The 15,016-nt window shown below is 39.6% G+C and overlaps 1 protein-coding gene across 7 annotated transcripts in view; it reads right to left on the reverse strand.

Moving 5' to 3' along the window:
• The window catches only part of LOC140479924 (terminal uridylyltransferase 4-like), a 106,586-nt gene that overhangs the window by 13,057 nt on the left and 78,513 nt on the right, over positions 1 to 15,016 (reverse strand). For all 7 annotated transcript variants that reach the window (XM_072574310.1, XM_072574312.1, XM_072574309.1 and 4 more), the window contains 6 exons: positions 14,541 to 14,598; positions 14,269 to 14,372; positions 13,607 to 13,696; positions 12,297 to 12,410; positions 6,445 to 6,522; positions 5,286 to 5,463 (listed from right to left, as the gene is read on the reverse strand). In XM_072574310.1, coding sequence (XP_072430411.1) covers positions 5,286 to 5,463; positions 6,445 to 6,522; positions 12,297 to 12,410; positions 13,607 to 13,696; positions 14,269 to 14,372; positions 14,541 to 14,598 — 622 coding nt within the window. The remainder of the gene's footprint in view (positions 1 to 5,285; positions 5,464 to 6,444; positions 6,523 to 12,296; positions 12,411 to 13,606; positions 13,697 to 14,268; positions 14,373 to 14,540; positions 14,599 to 15,016) is intronic.

Here is a 15,016-nt window from a genome sequence, read left to right on the forward strand (position 1 = left end):
GAAATGTCTACTCCATAGAGATATGCAGTCAATTTGTACATGTTGCTGACCAGTTAAAATCCCTTTTGTGCGGTTGTGAGCATTTTGTTGACTCCAGCCAACTTAGTATGGAGTTGGCCATGCTGCTGTAATCAGGTCCAGAAGTTCCATGTCTCAAGCAAGTAGGAGAGGCAACCGCCTCATGGGCCTGCTGCCTTAGCCCCAGAAGTTTTCATCTGTACTAACCTGTCCAGTTGCTAAACTAGTTCAACTTCTGGCTACTGAAGGTCCAGCATCTGTTTTTTTAGCTTGACTTCAAGGTGCTGAATAATATTCCCTCGAAACTGCATAGCCTGCTCATAGAGTCTGTTAATGACACACTCTGTCCTCTGGGGCAGAGATTGACAAAGATTCACCACTCTCTATGTGAATAAAATAGTGCTCGTCTCAGTCTTAAATTTTCTACCTCTTATTCTGAGATTGTCTCCCCTGGTTCTGGGATGCCCCCTAGATGGGGAAACATCCGTCCTGCACCCATCCTGTTGAGCCCTCTAAGAATTCTGTATGTTGAGATTACCTCATTCTTTTAAGTCCCAGCGAATAAAGACCCAGTCTATTTGATCTTTTCTCAAAGGAAAATTCCTCCATCCCAAGGATAGTTTAGTGAACCCTTACTTCACATGGTGTAGGGTAGGTACATCTTTTTATAGGTAAGGTGCCCAAATTTGTATACGATACTCCAGATATTGTCTCACGAAGGTTCTATACAATTAGTCAGACAACTTTACTGCTATACTCAAATCCTCTTAGAATAAACAAAACATTTCCCTTTTTAACAGTTTGCTGTAGCTGCTTGTTAACTTTCAATGACTCATGAATAAAGATACCCAAATATCTTTGAAGTTCCCTGCCTTTCACCATTCAAGAAATACTCTGTTTATTCTAGAAAAGTGAATAACCTCTATTTCTCCATATTTTAATCTGCCAAATTTTAATCCACTCATGTAGCCTCTCTAAATCCCCTCGAATCATCTTTGCATCCTCCTTACAACCCACAGTTCCATTTAGTTTTACGTCATCTGCAAATTTGGAGATACGACATTTAATCTCAACACCCACAACCTGACAGTTCTGAAGGTGACTTGTACTGGATTGAGACATTAACTCTGTTTCTTTCTCCAACTATGCTGCCAGACTTGCTGCATTTCTCCAGCGTTCTCTACAGTTTATCAAAATCATTGATATAGATTGTAAATAACAAAGACCTAAACACAAATCCTTTCTGTACTCCACTAGTCACAGCCTGCCAACCAAAAAGTGTCTGATTTATTCATACTCTGTGTGCTGTCTGTTAACCAGTTCTCAGTCCACTCAATTATATTCTTCACAATCCCATGTGCTCCAACATCTTGTGCGGAACCTTGTCAAAACATTTTATGGAAATCTAAATATACCATCAAAAATAATCCAACAGGTTTGCTAAACATGATTTCCCTTTCATAAACCTATGCTGACACCAAATCCTACCATTATTTTCTACTTGCCGGTTATTACATCCTTAATTATAGATAAAAAGCATTCATATGACTGACAGTAAATCAACAGGTAAAACAATTCTCTGTTCTATCTCTCCTTCCTCTCTTGATATGTCTCCTTCCAATCAATAGAAATCATTCCAGAGTCTATAGAATTTTGAATGATGACCATCAATGCATCTACTATTTCTATTGTCAGATGCAGGTGACTTATAAAACCATAAGACAAAGGAACAGAAATTAAGCTATTCAGCCCATTGAGTCTGCTCCACCATTCAATCATGGCTGATAAGTTTCTCAACTCTGTTCTCCCACTTTCTCCCTGTAACCCTTGATCCCCTTGATAAGCACAAACCTATCTATCTTTGTCTTAAATATACTCAATGACCTGGCTTCCACAGCCTGGCCTCCATAGATTCAGCACTCTCCAGCTGAAGATATTTCTGCTCACCTCCATTCTAAAAAGTCTTCCCTTTACTCTAAGGCTGTGCCCTCAGGTCCTAGTCTCTCCTACCAATGGAAACATCTTCCCATTAGTCTACTCTGTCCAAGCTGTTCAGTATTCTGTAAGTTTCAATTAGGTCTCCTCTCATCCTTCTAAACTCCACGGAGTATAGACCCAGAGTCCTCAAACATCCCTCATATGTTAAACCTTTCTTTCCTGGGATTATTCTGGTGAACTCTTCTAGACCCACTCCAGGGCCAGAACATCCTTCCTGAGGTATGGGATTCAAAATTGCTCAAAATACTCTAAATATGATCTGAGCAAAGCTTTGTAAAGCTTCAGAAATATATTCCTGCTTTTACATTCTAGGCTTCTCTAAATAGATGCCAACATTAGATTTGCTTTTCTAACTACTGAGTCAACCTGCAAGTTCACCTGAAGAGAGTCCTGGACTAGAATTCCCAAGTCGCATTTCAGACTTCTGAATTTTCTCCCCATTTAGAAAACGAACCAAGCCTCTATTCTTCCCACCAAAGTGCCTAATCTCACACTTTCCCACATTGTATTTCATCTGCAACTTCTTTGCCCACTCTCCTAACTTGTCCAAATCCTCCTGCAGCCTGCTCACCTACTCAATACTACTTGTCCCTCTACTTATCTTTGTATCATCTGCAAACTTAGCCAGAATGTCCTCAGTTCCTTCATCTAGATTATTAACATATGAAGTGAAAAGTTGTGGTCCCAAAACTGATCCTTGTGGACCCTAAGTGCTGGACAGCCAATCTTCTATCCATCTGACGCCATGGGGCCTTATCTTACTCAGCAGCCTCCTGTGTGCCACCTTGTCAAAGCCTTTCTAGAAGTCCAGGTAGATAACACCCATTGGCTCTCCTTGGTCCAACCTGCTCGTTACCTCCTCAAAGAATTGTAACAGATTTGTCAGACATGACCTCCCCTTGATAAAACCATGCTGACTTTGCCCTATTTTACCATGCACCTCCGAGTATTCAGAAATCTGATCCTTCACAACCGACTACATAATCTTACCCACAACTGAGGTCAGACTAATTGGACTGTAATTTCCTGCCTTTTGCCTTACTCCCTTCTTAAACAGGGGGTTACATTAGCAATTTTCCAGCCATTTGTAACCCTCCCTGGCTCCAGTGATTCCTGAAGGATCACCACTAATGCCTTCTCTATCTCTTCAGTTATCTCCTTCAGAACTCTGTGATGTAATCCATCTGGTCCAGGTGATTTATCTAGCTTTAGACCTTTCAGTTTTTCTAGTACTTTGTCCTTGATGATGGCCACCATACTCACCCCTGCCTGACTCTCTTGAATTTTTGGAATATTGCTCGTGTCTTCCACTACGAAGACTGATGCAAAGTACTTATTCAGTTCCTCAGCCATTTCTTTGTTCCCCATTACTACTTTTCCAGTGTCATTTTCTAGTGGTCCAATATCCACCTTTGCCTCTACTTTGCCCTTTATATATCTAAAGAAACTCTGACAGTCTTCTTTTATATTACTGGCTAGCTTGCCCTCATATTTAATCTTCTCCCACCTTTTTTTTCTCGTTGTCCCGTTGGTCTTTGTACCCTTCCCAATCCTCTGACTTCCTACTGCCACATTATATCCTTTCTCTTTTGCTTTTATGCTGTCCCTGACTTCCCTTGTCAGCCATGATTGTCTCATCCTTTCTTTATTCTGCTTCATTTTCCTAGGGATGAATCTCTGCTGTGTCTCCTGGTTACTCCCCTGTTTCACTGTCTTTCCTGCTAGGTTCCTCTCCCAATCAATTCTACACAATTCTTCCCTCATTCCTCTGTAGTTGCCTTTATTCAATTGTAATACTGTTACATCTGATTCCACCTTCTCCCTCTCAAATTGCAGAGCGAATTCTATATTATGGTCACTGCCTCCTAAGGGTTCCTTCACCTTAAGCTTCCTTATCAAGTCTACCTCATTACACATCACTAAATCCAGAATTGCCTGTTCCCAAATGGACTCCACCACAATTTGCTTCAAAAAGCCATCTTGTAGAAATTCCACAAATTCTTTATCTTGCGATCCACTACCAACCTGATTTTCCCAATCGACCTGCATATTGAAATCCCCCATGATTACTGTAACCTTGTCTTTCTGAGACACCTATCTCCTGGTGTATCTTGTGCTCCAAATCCTGACTACTGTTTGGAAGCCTGTACATAACTCCTTTCTTTTTAAACCTTTGCAGTTTCTCAACTCTACTCACACAGATTCTACATCATCTGACTCTACTTAGTTTCTTACTATTGATTTAATTTCATTTCTTACTATTAAGGCAATCCCACCTCCTCTGCCCACCTGTCTGTCTTTTCGATGGGATGTATATCCTTGGATATTTCGCTCCAAATCCTGATTCCCTTGCAGCCATGTCTCCGTGATGCCTACCATGCCATACCTGCCAATTTCAGTCTTCCACCACAAGCTCATTTACCTTATTTTGTATATTTTGTGCATTCAGGGACGACACCTTCAGTCCTGTATTAACCATCCCTCTTCTCTTTGTCATTCGTTTATCCAGCGTGCTTGAAGTTTTATTCCTAACCCTTTCCAAATACTCTGTCCTATTTTGTGTGCTGGAGACGTTAATAACCTCTCCTGGGTTCACCTTTCCTTTCATTTTTATCATGTTTTTTCATGCAGTTGGATCCACTCCCAGAGATGTTAACCTGTTGCTTTTACACTGACCCTTATACGCCTTGGAGTTTTACCCTTCCCTTATCCACATTAAGTCCCATTAATTTCTCTTGTGCTTTTTAAAAAACTAATATTAACATATTAATGATCCTTGTTTATACTGGTCACTAGGTTCTCCATTATTTCTGGGTTTTTTTAGTATTATCCTACATGAAGACAGGTACAAAGTATTTATTTAGCTTCTCTGCCATTTTCGTATTCCTCAGCGATCATTATAGCACAAATGAATGCCACAGCCCTTCAGGAGATAGGAATAGGGGAACAGAACAACCACCATAAATTGAGGGATGTAGGGTAAGGTTGTGAAAGGATACTGGGCATACTAGTGCATCTAGTTTTATAATAATAATAATAATATTGAGAGTTGTTGCTGAGTTTAAAAGGACACAACAAAAATCAAGCTGCTTATACTGTATAGTCAAAGCGTGTAATAGATCCAGGTAATCTGTACAAGAGTAAAACACCTTACCGCATGCAAGATTTTAGTCCCAAAATATTGCATGAAAAATTGCCCATGGAATTAGTCACGTAATATCACCTTAAGCAGATAATCAATAATGGAATTTATGCATTAAACAAAATACCTTCTATTGCGATACATTTTGAAGTCCACTGCTTTTCAAATGTTGTTAAAAGCTTCTTCTGTCTGATGCAGATAACATACTCCTTGAAATCAAATTCTTCAGTGTAAAATCGCAATAGGCCGAGCCAAAGTTCACCCACTGATTCTTTGTTTGTCCCAAGTTCAGGCAACTTTTTCTTCTAAAGCATGAGAATGAATATTTTAAAAAGATACTCAGTACTGGATGTGAAAAAAGTCTACAATACTATAAAACAAGATAACAAAAGTAATTTAGCACAATTTCCCCAAATTGTAGAACTATCGTATTAATCATGACCAGTACATTTTTAACAAGGAAGGAAGCAGTTATAAATCTAGTTCCAGGAAATTAAGTGTTGAAGAGGTAATTGGCATTCAAAAACATGAGTAGAATTTTAAGTGAAAAAAGTTCTGGGTCCTCTTGGTATGCATCCTAAAATACTGCATAGTCATTGAGAAAACTGAGGCTCTGTCCACACTCTTTCAAACATCCTTCCACATGGAAGCAGTGGCAGAGGACTGCAGAGTTTGTAATACTTGTGTTTAAGAAGGGAGAAAGGAATAAGTAAGGTAACAGAGTGGTCAGCCCAACAGTTATAGTGGATAAACATCTTGAGATATTAAAACAGGATAAAATTAATACTCAGAAAAAAATGGCTATTTAAAAACAGCCTATATTCATAGAATTTTAAAAGCTAAATCATGGCCATCAAATTAATACAGTTCTTTGAATAAATAACAGCACGTATTGACAAAGGAAATTTATCAACGGTTCAGTGAGGTAGTGGTTTATTGGCATGAATTTTGTAACTAACTGAATAAAGGGTGTTAACAACTTTTATATATAGGAAGATGGGAAACCATGTTAGAAAGTGCTGGATGCAGAATTAATGTGAACAACTATTTAGAAAGAAGAGAACTAAAATGGTATGACTAGTGGTCTAACTCGAAAGTCTTTTATCCCCCAGAAGTCTAGCACAGATATAATGAGAAAACTATCCATTTTATGAGTGTGTAAACTCGATACTTCTAAATAATCACAAGACAATTTCCTGCAGCTTAAATCCCAGTCGTTCAGTTATATGTCTTTATTACTCAAGAAAAAACATGCAAGTTATTAATAAAAAAAAGATATATATTACCAGTTCTTCAACATCATCAAAGAAGAAAGCATTCCATCCATCTACCATTCTTTGAGGTGCTTCTTTTCCATCAAAAATCTACAAAGAAATTGATTTGGTTTTGACACTCAGTTTAGCAGAAAATCACAGACAACAACAATGACAGCCCAGTGCTCTGGATTTTGAAAGTAATAATTCCTCCACCGTGTTAGTTATTACACTAATTCCTTTTCCCAGAATACCAGTATTGATACTCACAAAACACAATAATATCATCAACATTTGGCTACTGTTTTGCTGTTCTTCATTGGTATCAACAGTAGTATAGCTTTGCCATTGGTGCATTCTAAAATATGATGTTACCACAAACAAAAGCAAAAGAGATCAACCATTCTGATCACAGCGCATGAAGGACAGTTTCCAACTCTTCAAATAACCAAATCTCAGACTACAATTAAAATATACAGTCTGTTGTAAATGCAAATTACATTGGAGAACAAGCAGAATAACTTAAGTACTGTATTAACACTCCATAATGACAACTGGAGATTTTTAATCTGTATTTAGATATGCTCACAACATTCCTTTCAAAATACTTCCAAGAGACCCATGCAGCTTGGAAGTTTTCAGTTATGTTAGCCACTGAGATCAAAGTGTTAAACAGAACGCTACATTGGGTAGTAATGGTCTAGAAAAACCATGTAGTAAAAACAATATCCTATTTGTAACCATTTACAAATGATATTCTGGATTACGATAAAGCAATTCAACAAAAAAAAATCAGTGAATGTTACAAGCAGTATTGCTCTTGGTAATGTGAAGATAGAGAAACACATGCAAGATAATTACATAGTTCAAAGGCTGTGACTTCTTATTTTTAATATAAAACAATGCTATCTCTGCAACGGAGAACTCATTCAGCACCCTCTCCACTCGGCCAAACTGAATTGCAGGATGCCTGCCAAACTGACTCCCTATCAGGTAACATCTTCAGTGGGCCTCAGAGTCATAGAGATGTACAGCATGGAAACAGACCCTTCGGTCCAACCCATCCATGCCGACCAGATATCCCAACCCAATCTAGTCCCACCTGCCAGGACCCAGCCCATATCCCTCCAAACCCTTCCACTTCATATATGCATCCAAATGCCTTTTAAATGTTGAAACGGTACCAGCCTCCACCGCTTCCTCTGGCAGCTCATTCCACACACGTATCAGCCTCTGTGTGAAAAGGTTGCCCCTTAGGTATCTTTTATATCTTTCCCCTCTCACCCTAAACCTATGCCCTCTAGTTCTGGATTCCCCCACCCCAGGGAAAATACTTTGTCTATTTACCCTATTCATGTCCCTCATGATTTTATAAACCTCTATAAGGTCACCCCTCAGCCTCCGACGCTCCAGGGAAAACAGCCCTAGCCTATTCAACCTCTCCCAATAGCTCAAATCCTCCAACTCTGGCAACATCCTTGTAAATCTTTTCTGAATCTTTCGAGTTTCACAAGAAGAAGAAGAAGAAGGCTTATGTTAGGATGAGATGTGAAGGCTCAGTTAGGGCGCTTGAGGGTTACAAGGTAGCCAGGAAAGACCTAAAGAGAGAGCTCAGAAGACAGGAGGAGACATGAGAAGTTGTTGGCGGATAGGATCAGGGTGAACCCTAAGGCTTTCTATAGGTATTTAAGGAATAAAAGAATGACGAGAGTAAGATTAGGGCCAATCAAGGACAGTAGTGGGGAGTTGTGATGGAGTCAGAGGAGATAGGGGAAGCACAAAATGAATATTTTTCGACAGTATTCACTCTAGAAAATGACAATGTTGTTGAGGAGATTACTGAGATACAGGCTACTAGACTAGATGGGATTGAGGTTCACAAGGAAGGGGTATTAGAAATCCTGCAGAGTGTGAAAATAGATAAGTCCCCTGGGCCGGATGAAATTTAACCAAGGATCCTCTGGGAAGCCAGGAAGAAGCCTTTGGCATTAATCTTTAAATCGTCACTGTCTACAGGAATAGTGCCAGAAGACTGGAGGATAGCAAATGTGGTTCCCCTGTTCAAGAAGAGGAGGAGAGACAACCCAGGTAATTATAGACCAGTGAGCTTTACTTCAGTTGTTGGTAAAGGTTATAAGAGATAGGATTTATAATCATCTAGAAAAGAATAATTTGATTAGGGATAGTCAGCACAGTTTTGTGAAGGGTAGGTCGTGCTTCATAAATCTCATTTTGTTCTTTGAGAAGGTGACCAAACAGGTAGATGAGAGTAAACCGGTTGATGTGGTGTATACAGATTTCAGCAAGGCGTTCGATAAGGTTCCCCACAGTAGGCTATTGTACAAAATGTGGAGGAATGGATTGTGGGAGATATAGCAGTTTGGATCAGTAATTGGCTTGCTGAAAGAAGACAGAGGGTGGTGGTTGATGGGAAATGTTCATCCTGGAGTCCAGTTACCAGTCATGTACTGCAAAGGTCAGTGTTGGGTCCACTGCTGTTCGTCATTTTTATAAATGACCTGGATGAGGGCATAGAAGGGTGGGATGGTAAATTTGCAGACAATACTAAGTCGGTGAAGTTGTGGATAGTGACGAAGGATGTTGTAGGTTACAGAGAGACATAGATAAGCTGCAGAGCTGGGCTGAGAGGTGGCAAATGGAGTTTAATGCGAATAAGTGTGAGGTGATTCTCTTTGGTCGGAGTAACCGGAATCCAAAGTACTGGGCTAATGGTAAGGTTCTTGGTAGTGTAGAGAGATCTCGGTGTCCAGGTACACAGATCTTTGAAAGTTGCCACCGAGGTTGACAGGGTTGTTAAGAAGGTATACTGTATTTTAGCTTTTATTAAGAGAGGGATCGAGTTCCAGAACCATGAGGTTTTGCTGCAGCTGTACAAAACTCTGATGCGGCCACACTTGGAGTATTGTGTACAGATCTGGTCACCGCATTATAAAAAGGATGTGGAAGCTTTGGAAAGGGTACAGAGGAGATTTACTAGGATATTGCCTGGTATGGAGGGAAGGTCTTACGAGGAAAGGCTGAGGGACTTGAGGCTGTTTTCGTTAGAGAGAAGAAGGTTGAGAGGTGACTTAATAGAGACTTATAAGATAATCAGAGGGTTAGATAGGGTGGACAGGGAGAGCCTTTTTCCAAGTCTGGCGACGGTAAGCAAGAGGGGGCATAGCTTTAAATTGAGGGGTGATAGATATAGGACAGATGTCAGAGGTAGTTTCTTTACGCAGAGAGTAGTAAGGGTATGGCATGCTTTGCCTGCAAAGGTAGTAGATTCGCCAACTTTAAGTACATTTAAGTCATCATTGGACAAGCATATGGACGTACATGGAATAGTGTAGGTTAGATGGGCTTCAAATTGGTATGACAGATTGGCGCAACATCGACGGCCGAAAAGCCTGCACTGCGCTGTAATGTTCTATGTTCTAACATTCTTCCAATAGGAAGGAGACCAGAATTGCACACAATATTCCAACAGTGGCCTAACAAATGACCTGTACAGCTGCAACATGACCTCCCAACTCAATATTCTGACCAACAAAGGAAAGCATACACAATCCCTTCTTCACTATCCTATCTATCTGCGTCTCCACTTTCAAGGTGCTCTGAACTTGCACTCCAAGGTCCCTTTTTTCAGCAACACTCCCTAGGACCTTACCATTAAGTGCATAAGTCCTGCTAAGATTTGCTTTCCCAAATTGCAGCACCTCACATTTATCTGAGTTAAACTCCATCTGCCACTTCTCAGCCCATTGGCCCATCTGATCAAGATCAGATTGTAATCTGAGGTAAGATTCCTTGTTGTCTACTACACCTCCAATTTTGGTGTCATCTGCAAACTTACTAACTATACCTCTTATGCTCACATCCAAATCATTTATATAAATGATGAAAAGAAGCGGACCCAGCTTCGATCCTTGTGGTACTCCACTGGTCACAGGCCTACAGTCTAAAAAACAACCCTCCACCACCACCTTCTGTCTTCGATCTTTGAGTCAGTTCTGTATCCAAATGGCTAGTTCCCCCATATTCCGTGAGATCTAACCTTGCTAACCAGTCTCCCATGGGGAAACTTGTCGAACGCATTACTGAAGTCCATATAGATCACATCTACTGCTCTGCCCTCATCAATCCTCTTTGTTACTTCTTCAAAAAACTCAATCAAGTATTTGATAAGGGATAGCATTACAGCTGTACTTAGGGAGGATATTCCCGGAAATACATCCAGGGAAGTTATTTGGGTGGAACTGAGAAATAAGAAAGGGATGATCTCCTTATTGGGATTGTATTATAGACCACCTAATAGTCAGAAAGAAATTGAGAAACAAACTTGTAAGGAGATCTCAGCTATCTGTAAGAGTAATAGGGTGGTTATGGTAGGGGATTTTAACTTTCCAAACATAGACTGGGACTGCCATAGTGTTAAGGGTTGAGATGGAGAGGAATTTATTAAGTGTGTACAAGAAAATTTTCTGATTCAGTATGTGGATGTACCTACTAGAGAAGGTGCAAAACCTTACCTACTCTTGGAAAACAAGGCAGGGAAGGTGACTGAGGTGTCAATGGGGGAGAACTTTGGCGCCAGCGACCATAATTCTATTAGACTTAAAATAGTGATAGAAAAGGATAGACCGATCTAAAAGACAGACCTAAAAGTTGAAGTTCTAAATTGGAGAAAGGCCAATTTTGACGGTTTTAGGCAAGAACTTTTAAAAGCTGATTGGGTCAGATGTTCGCAAGTAAAGGGACAGCTGGAAAATGGGAAGCCTTCAGAAAAGAGATAACAAGAATCCAGAGAAAGTATATTCCTGTTAGGGTGAAAGGAAAGGCTGGTAGGTATAGGGAATGCTGGATAACTAAAGATATTGAGGGTTTGGTTAAGAAAAAGAGGGAAAAACAGGTATAGACAGGATAGATCGAGTGAATCCTTAGAAGAATATAAAGGCAGTAGAAGGATTCTTAAGAGAGAAATCAGGAGGGTAAAAAGGAGACATCAGATAGCTTTGGCAAATAAAATTAAGGAGAATCCAAAGGATTTTTACAGATATATTAAGGACAAAAGGGTAACTAGGGAGAGAATAGTAAGATCAGTAAGAGAGAAAGATCAGTAAGACGGCCCTTATGTGGAGCCACAGAAAATGGGGGAGATACTAAACGAGTATTTTGCATCAGTATTTACTGTGGAAAAGGACATGGAAGATATAGAATGTTGGGAATTTGATGGTGACATCTTGAAAAATGTCCATATTACAGAGTAAGAAGTGCTGGATGTCTTGAAACGCATAACGGTGGATAAATCCCCAGGACCTGATCAAGTGTACCCTAGAACTCTGTAGGAATCTAGGGAAGTGAGTGCTGGGCCTCTTGCTGAGATATTTGTATCATGGATAGTCACAGGTGAGGTGTCGGAAGACTGGAGGTTGGCTAACGTGGTGCCACTGTTTAAGAAGGGTAGTAAGGACAAGCCAGGGAACTACAGACCAATGAGCCTGACAATGATGGTGGGAAAGGAATTCTCGTGCATGTCTAGAAGCATGGCATTCCAACCGGAACTCTATCAACAAACACATCCAGTTAGACCCCATCTACCACCTCCTGAGAAAAGGAACTGGAAGTGACTTCACCTCAGGAAATGACATCGCCAACCCAAAGAAGCCCAAACATATAAATAGAAGGCAGGCATTTTCAGCTGTGCTTCGCCTGAGGCCCACTGAAGATGTTACCTAGTATGGTGATGAAATGTCCGGAAAGGAACCTTCCAGCTCACCGAGCAAACCTACATCCAAATCCTCAACCTGAGCTACAAATCTTCTCAAAACTCGCTCACACACGATACTAACGAAACTATTTGCATTAGCGGCATTTATACTCACTTCTTGAAGAACAGGAATAACTGGTGGCTTTCTTTGTTGTAGAAAGTAGAGCACCATGAGGACGTAGGCATATGAGGACAGGCTTCCTCTTGAGGCATCACCAATATCACAACGCTATAAAAAGTGTATGTTTTCAGTTAGAAATAGTTCTGAAACAAAAAACTGCTTAGATACTCTTCATGATTCATCAAAGTTCCATTTAGTTTCAATATTTGTGTTTCGCAGCTCCACACTATCCAATTAGATGTAAACTAGAGAGAACATGGATATGCTGTAGTTCTGTCTCAAATCCAAGTTCATAAAGACACTGCTTAGAACTGACCTGCTCTCAGATCTAATTCTGGTGTCAATGGTGCTTATTTCACTGAGTTGCTTGTGTAAGCGTAATTGTCATTTGCATCAGTTAGGAGATACATTCCCTGTTACAGAAAAATTCTGCCCATTTTATGACAAACAGGGGTTAAGCATTTGTGGAAGAGTAAAAGCTTGTGATTTGTTACCTATGCCTAAAACCAAAGTAGCAGGCTGTCTAGAGGCTGCCCCTCAAATTCCTTTCCAACCAATCCTTTCTAACATATAACTGTACTGCCGTAGAGGACAGAAATAACTGATATTGGTAGAGCAAGGCAGTACCAAACATGTTGGCTCTAGGCTGTGCATATGAGCAGCTGCTCCGAAGGTCTGCTCTATACTTGTGATTTTATTGTTATTTAATCTGTGGTTCGTATTTACTTTTAAAATATGATGGAAAATTTAAATGTATGAACATATTTTTCATGAAGAACATTACAATATTGATTCATGAAAAATAGCATTCAGTAGTGATAAATGACAGTGTACTTTTACAATGCTTTGGTACAGAATTAGATATTGTTTGATGCAAGTAATGACATTAAGATGTGATTCTTGAAATTAAGTAAGTGAAATGGGAATTTGTGTTTTGCCTCATTTCAACTTTATTTTTTCCATTCCTTATGGGTGAATGCCAAATCAGGAACCTTGAACTTTGCCAGTTCTCAACTGGCCAAAACTTGTGCGCAAGTGGCACAAGCTGCATTATTTTGTAATGTTCTTTCATGCCAAACTTCCATTCTTTGTTTCCCTGCAATGGGATGGTCAAAATGAGGGAGTCTTATTGTAGGGCAATATTGGTGCAAGCCTTGGTACAATGCACAGCTTGTAGGTTTCCTAATCTGCTAATCACGCTTCTATTTTATATTTAAATAAGCCAGAAAAAGTATAGCAATACATGACCAAATACAATAGATACAACGAATGAAAAATATTTAGAACAAATGTTATGTATTTACCTTGGCAAACACTTTCATAGTGTACCCCAAATATTTCACTCTAGGATCAATTGCAGCATATGTAGCCAACATCCTTGTGTTATGCTGGGCCTGTGAAAAGGAAATTATTACTGGCTGAATTGCAACATCACAAATTGAATTCTAGCCTTACAATAGATAAAGAAATACCTACAAAACAGGTTTCCTACTTTTATAACCATTTAGATTAGATTAGATTAGATTAGATTACTTAATGTGTGGAAACAGGCCCTTCGGCCCAACAAGTCCACACCGCCCCGCCAAAGCGCAACCCACCCATACCCCTAACCTAACACTACGGGCAATTTATCATGGCCAATTCACCTGACCTGCACATCTTTTGGACTGTGGGAGGAAACCGGAGCACCCGGAGGAAACCCACGCAGACACAGGGAGAATGTGCAAACTCCATACAGTCAGTCGCCTGAGGCGGGAATTGAACCCGGGTCTCTGGCGCTGTGAGGCAGCAGTGCTAACCACTGTGCCACCGTGCCGCCCACACATTACTTATTTACTACATTACTACATTACTACAATTACTACATTACTTATTGAACAATAGTTAACATCTGTTCAGGTTACATATTTTTATAATTAACATGGAGTCATGTATATCTGCAAGAAAAGCATCAAGATTTCCTTACCAAAGTGTTGTATAAGCTGATATCTCCTTCCAATCCACTCTGCCTGTGTTCAAATTTTACAATAGGCACTTTAGCTGTTGTTATGGGCAAGATGTTTCTCAAACCTATCAGAATAGGAGATATTCATTGACAAACACAAACTGAAAAGCAGTGAACTTTAGTGTAATCATTGAAGCAAATAGAATGCAAGCTATAGAAAAACTTAACTTCATTAAGAGGATTATATATTTATTCAGAACTTCAAATTTATTTTCTGAAAAAAAATAACCTACCTGGATGCTTCTTGAGAACTTTTGCCAGACCTTCAATTATTTCTTTACAATTGAGTTTCTTTAAGAAATTAAATAATATACAATTGACAGTTGAGTTTTAGGCAAAAGAAAAGCTTCACTGACATTAAAAGCTACAATAAATGCAGTGTGTTCCAAAGCAATACCAACAGGCCCATCCAAAAAAAAAGTATGCTTCCTGTTCAGCCACATTTATTATATAGTATTATCATGTTTGAGTGTTTCATTATCTGATGATGCAATGCTTTAGTGATGCAGTAAATTAAGACTTCAGAGTAAGATAGCATTAATTACTTTAACAATGAATCTTCAATGGCACAATTTGTTTTACAGTGTGGAAAATCTCTTGTAACATAATCATTAATGGAATAACAAGTACTTACTGGAATTCATTTCACAGCATAGGTTTTTGTTACATTTCATTATAATCAGGTTAAAAATTACCCATTTCCATTAAG

The sequence above is a fragment of the Chiloscyllium punctatum genome, chromosome 7 (assembly GCF_047496795.1).
Source record: "Chiloscyllium punctatum isolate Juve2018m chromosome 7, sChiPun1.3, whole genome shotgun sequence".
Taxonomy (NCBI): Eukaryota; Metazoa; Chordata; class Chondrichthyes; order Orectolobiformes; family Hemiscylliidae; genus Chiloscyllium; species Chiloscyllium punctatum.